General features: G+C 41.9%; 1 protein-coding gene across 1 annotated transcript in view; it reads right to left on the reverse strand.

The window, feature by feature from the left end:
• SUCLG1 (succinate-CoA ligase alpha subunit) overlaps positions 1 to 5,799 on the reverse strand; it is a 31,820-nt gene extending 26,021 nt beyond the window's left edge. The window contains exon 1 of the mRNA XM_029937697.1: positions 5,665 to 5,799. Coding sequence (XP_029793557.1) covers positions 5,665 to 5,761 — 97 coding nt within the window. The 5' untranslated portion in view covers positions 5,762 to 5,799. The remainder of the gene's footprint in view (positions 1 to 5,664) is intronic.
• Positions 5,800 to 6,000: the final 201 nt, after the last annotated feature.

Raw genomic sequence — 6,000 nt, forward strand, 5'->3', positions numbered from 1 at the left:
CCTCTTCACGTCTGCCCTAGTCCTAGCCCATGAAGACCTCGGCCCTGGATCATCCAAACAGACACCTGCACCTGTACAGTAAAGATTAACATGTCACAGGAGGTTCTAGACAAGGAACCACTGGGCACTATAGGCCTCTCTTTCTGAAATACTGTTCTAGGACATGTAGGTCAACTGAATGAGAGGTGCCAGCAATCAAAATGGTTTCTGAAACCCAGAGGAAAACCTGAGGCACCCCAGCAAGCCAGACAACCCTGCCCTATCCCTGGCCATTTACCCCAGCACACTCCCCCAGATACCGTGGCTGTGAGGAGGACCTAAGTACAGATGCCGACTATACTTTATAATTCTCCTCACCTTCATTTCTGCCTCCTCTACAGCTTCGGGATGGAAATAATGCAAAATATGCTTATATTCCAAGCAAAACTCACCAAGTTACTTCTATCATTCTTTTCCTCATTCTTTCCTACTTTATAACATCCATGGCCCAGAATCACAGATTGGAGGCTCCCCAAGAAAGCTGCCTCCCCTCATCCCCACCCCTGCACCTCTTCACCTTCCCTCCCACAAACCTACCGCTCTCTTTCATTTGGGCTGGCAGAGAGCAAACTACCAGCTGTTCTAAACAGCTAGTAAATGTCTGTCAGACCGGCTCTTGGCATATTCTTTCCCTATTTGATTTCCTCTGCACCCAAACCATCAATCAAACACCTAAACTAATGAAAAATAGTCTATTCTACTTCTGAAGAAAGCAAAGTGGTTTACAGCACAAATCTTCAGGTGTGTCTGAGAAGGGCTCTGAGCAATCAGAAAGGCCTGGACTTGAGTTTATGCTCTGCTGCTCACCAGCCATTGACTTGCCACTGATCTTTTGTTCTCCCTTAACCTCAGTCTTCCCATCTGTAAATGGAATAACAGCTGCCCACAAGGATTCTGTGGTGTCGTTATGAGATGATGCCTGTAAACTGGGTAGCAAAGTGGCTGGTATGCTTCCCAGATTGGGTTGACATCCTACATGAACACAAAGGTAAGTCATTTCCCAAAAAGGAGAAACATATAATTGATATTTTAAGATAAGTCCAATGGGAAAAGTTTCATATATGTCCTCATGCATATCCTATATGTTTATCTGTAAATATGCTAATCCATGTCTACATATACTATGTAGTATGTATACATATACTTGTAACTTTTTACCATGTGAAACATTTTTGAAGGTGGAGCCTCACTGTGGAAAAATGGGGATAGTAATGTTATATGTCTCATAGGCAATATGAGAATTAAATGAGTTCATAATGTAAAGTGCACGTAGAACGATGCATACAGTAGAGCAAGTGCTATTTCACTATTTGCGATCTATATAATAATGATAATTGATGCAGAATGAGAAAACCACACTGCTCTGAGGTGTTCTTTATGCCAAGCTATCTGCCAGGTACTAGAGATTCAGAAGCCAACAAGACGGGCTCAGGTCCTACCCACATGAAGAGTCCTACACTGTAAGACAGCTAAACATTAAACAAAGAAACAGAAAACTACATAAGTTGCAGCTGTAACAAAGGCTATGGAGGAAAGGGGCTGAGTAATGAGAGGGATGTGCATTCATACAGGTTGATAAATTTGTATCCGTTAGCCACATGCAGAGTCCTCTTCTCCAAAGAGAGCAATCATATCATTTATGAAATGACTCTGGGATGCATGAGGAAGTTATGGCCAGAGAGTGCCTGCCCAGATGGGACTCAAACCGTAGCCTTTTTTGATCACTCCCATGCTCCCAACCAGTAATCTGAGACTCTGTTCATGAACTACTCTTCCAACTCACCTTGCAAACTGTGTCCTTGTTACTCATTTATTCATGCATGCACTTATAAATTTAATAACTAGATATTTTCTAATGGCATATTACATATATGTAATATATATATATATATTATCGTGGTCCCTACTTATAGAACCTCAGAGCAGAGAAACTCAGTCACCACTTACTCCCAAACTCCAAACAATCCACTACTCAAATGCGGAATTACATATTCATTTACTATTTACTTAGAAATGAAGCTTAGGTGGCCAAAAGTGCCATATTTTATCAAGTCTAAAATACCACTTGAGGTACTATTAAAGACTAATAAGAAAAACTACTGCCAATTTATTGTAGATATGCTCAGTTATAAGACACATCTCAATTTTAGAAATATTATAATGTAAACGAAAAGGGGGGTCTATAGTAACAACATACCTGTCCTTTGGTAAAATGAGACTGTTCTCCTATACTTACATAAGTTATTTTGAACATCTGCAATTATGTTTCTGTGGAAAAATGAGTCTGAGCTCAGAAAATCACATTGCTTTCTCATGACTATGCTGGTACATTTAGATCAAGACCATTTTCTATTTCTCAAATAGAGATTTGGTTTTTGATGCAATGGCAACAGATACTAGTAGCAGAAACATCTCTGTTGAGGGTCCCCTTTTCCCTAACGACATTTCTGAATGTTTGCCTGATTCCAAAATCAGCCTACACAACTTGGCAAACACATGAAAACAGCAGGTGGCATCTTTGAGCAGGGTAGTCACCTCAACAAAACAACAAGGCTGCCAAAAATGAAAAAAGAATGAAAATTAAAAAGAAAAAGAGGAGCGTCTGGGTGGTTCAGTTGGTTGAGAATTTGAAACTTGATTTCAGCTCAAGTCATGATCCCAGGGGTCATGGGATCGAGCCCTGCATCACGCTCCGGCACTGGGCATGGAGCCTGCTTACAATTCTCTCTGACCCTCTCTGGCTTGAGCTCTCTTTCTTTCTCTTTCTCTCTCTCTCAAAAAAAAAAAAAAAGGAAAAAAGAAAAAGAAAAAGGAATAAAGACCACAGCTTTAGAAAAAGGGACTCACAAAGCATGTATTAGTAAAAAGAATACTACCAGAATCAGAAGACCCGAATTCTAATATCCATTCTGATATTGGCCAGGAAACTTTCTGGGTTTATGTCTTCATTTGACAAATAAAGGCATGACACCAGTTGGATTTTAAGGTTCACTTTCTGGCATTAAAATGCCATAAGTCAGGGGCTAAAAATACTGCCTCCTGTTTTCTATTTATTCTATAAGACCCAACCTACAGGAATCCCTGGCTTATGTTTATAATGACCTTGCAGAGCTTTGTATTTCTTGAAAGAGGGTACTAACTCAATTTCAAATGTGCTTACAAAATCACTAAATTTGCTCATCAAAGAAATCTTATTATTCTTTTTATTTTCTTTCCCCACTTCAACTGGATTCTTTCCCTTTTTTCATAAACTATAAAACTGGTTTGTTTTTATTTTGTTATTTAGGTTTTTTTTGTTTTGTTTTGTTTCTCCTTTGACTCAAAAATTTCTAAACATTCCAACAGGGCTCTGGAAGACACCTACAAGTGTTTGAGGGTTTTTTTCCCCCTAAGGCAAATCAATATTGCAACACTTGTGACCTTTAAGACAAATGTACCCTTCAGCTGCTACTCAAACTTAAGAGGACAGAGGAAACAAAATTCTCTAGCATCTCTAGTTCTATTACTAACCTCAGAGCCTAAATAATGTGTGACCACCCTAAAAAAAGTTTGCAAGTAGAACTGTTGTAGCTGCCGTTTTTCTGGTGAAAGTGGAAATGGGTTTTAAAATGTGGCATGAGAAGATCTGGAGGATTTAGGGGGTTTTCTGCATTAAACAATATACTCTGTAACCCCTCTAATATAGGAGTGATAACTTGGTTTGGATCTCAGACTCTCAGATTCTTAATAACAGATTAATCACATGACTAGGATTAATGACCATCTGAGCAATAAAAAACCATACTAGATGATTTTTTAAGGACTTGTGTAGGAAAGAAGAACTCCCAGTTCTGTGAGAAAAGAGTTACTAAATATTGGTAAGGGTGGATTAAAGATCCTGACTCTTTAGACACTTCCCTTAAGACTTCTCGTACTAAGACAGCAGACCTACCTGAGGCTAGTATTTTTCAGGAACTGAGAGAGGAGCAGGACCCCAAGTGAGAATGGCATGGCTATAATTAATCTCTTTTTCCCTTCTGCCTACAATACATTCAACTGTCCTTTAAATTATACACTAGGGGCAGCGGGGTGGCTCAGTCAGTTAAGCGTCTGACTTCAGCTCAGGTCATGATCTCACAGTCTGTGGGTTCGGGCCCCCCATCAGGCTCTGTGCTGCCAGCTCAGAGCCTGGAGCCTGCTTCAGATTCTGTGTCTCTCTTTCTCTCTGCTCCTCCCCCATTCATGCTCTCTTTCTCTCTGTCTCTCAAGAATAAATAAAAAAATTTTTTTAATTTAAAAAAAATAAATTATACACTAAGAATCTCCAGAAAACTTTCCCAAATAAACCCAACTCTTTCCTACTTGCCAAAGTTATCTAGCCAGATGTTTGTCCAACCAGATGTGGTCCACGAAGTGTAGCTATTAAGTGCATAGTCATCCTCCTATACTTTTGGAATGTAATCTTCTCAAGAAATGAATTAAGTCTTGTCCAATACTCAGTACGAGTAGAATTAGGAATAAAGTGTAAGAAAGGAAGAAAACTAACTATAGTTGAGTCTGTATTACATCCCAGGTACCTTATATAAACTGTTCAATAATTCTGCACAGTGAATCCATATTATCCTTTACTTCATCACTTCTTGTTTGCACGTTTGTTTTTTTGTTGTTTTTTTTACTTTTTAACATCTCTTAAATCTGGATGAATCTGACAACTAATGGCATGACACAATTTTAATTAGTAATCATTTTCTACTGTTAATAGTAGACAAAATAATGCTGCGCCTTACAAGTGATGATGTCTCAGATTCATTAAAACATTATTTTCATGGGATTGGAAACAGAAATTGAGAAGCAGATTCCGAAAAGTGCCCAGGGTTATTACACAGACTGTAAGGGACTAACCAGACTTCAAATGTGATACAGCTGATTCCAAAGTCTCTTCCTATACAGCCAATCTAACACAGAGACTTTGAACACAGCAAGAATTTTCAAGTCAGCATTACTCAAACACTAGCAACCTTGGATATTAAATATTCAGGAACTGAGGAGTCCACTCCGCCTGGTGAAGTCACTGCAAATAGTTCGTCAAGGTATTAGCCAAACCTAAACTTCTAGGAGTCTTCTGGGCTCTGCTGACTCTGGGGTGCAGAATCCAGCTTTCTGTTAAGTCTATACAATCTACAGAAAGAAAACAAGGGACAGCCTTACTCCCTCTCCCCGATTTGCTACGGAGACATTCCTCCCCCTACCTCTCAATCTAGACACTCACTCTCCCAGTTGAGTTCATCCTGGACCACTTCACCTCTAACACCTAAATAGGGGCAGTCTAGATGCCGCCCCCATCCGGCCATTCATCATCGCGGGCGCTAGAGCAAGCCCACAGGGCTGTAGAGCTCCCAGACCCGAATCCCCGCTCGGGCACCCTACTTAGGCCAGCAGCTCAAGTCACCTCCCCCACCCCCCCCAAATCCAGCAAAGTTCCTTCCGCCCCAGGAGGTCCCTGACTTGGGGCCGTACTCTCGCGGCTCCCAGGCCCCCGCTGAGGTCCGGCCCCGGAGGGCCCAGCCACGGCCTGGACCGAGATGTGGGCCCAGCGAGGCCAGGAACTCTCGGAGGCCTGGAGGAGACAGTCTCGGCTGGACTCACGGAGGAAGGAGCGCGACAGGAGGCGGGCGGCTGCCAGGCAGCTGCTGCCAGAGGCCATGGTCGCAGTGACAGCGGCAGCGGCAAGAGCTGCGGTCATCCACCAATGACACTCCTAGGCCCCCGGGGACCTGGCAGGGGCCGAGGCTCGAAGAGGAAATGGGTGGCCATAGCAGTCGCCTAAATTAATTTCTCGCCGCAAAGGCTTCTTCGCCAAACAGTGGATACAGTAGGTGGAGGGGAAGAGAGGTTTCTCAACGGAAAAGAGGACAATAACTCGGCTGTTCCTGGAAAATGTGGCTTTAATTCAACATTAATTACAACGGCAACCTAGAAGAA

This window comes from Suricata suricatta, chromosome 4 (genome assembly GCF_006229205.1).
Source record: "Suricata suricatta isolate VVHF042 chromosome 4, meerkat_22Aug2017_6uvM2_HiC, whole genome shotgun sequence".
In the NCBI taxonomy this organism is placed as follows: domain Eukaryota; kingdom Metazoa; phylum Chordata; class Mammalia; order Carnivora; family Herpestidae; genus Suricata; species Suricata suricatta.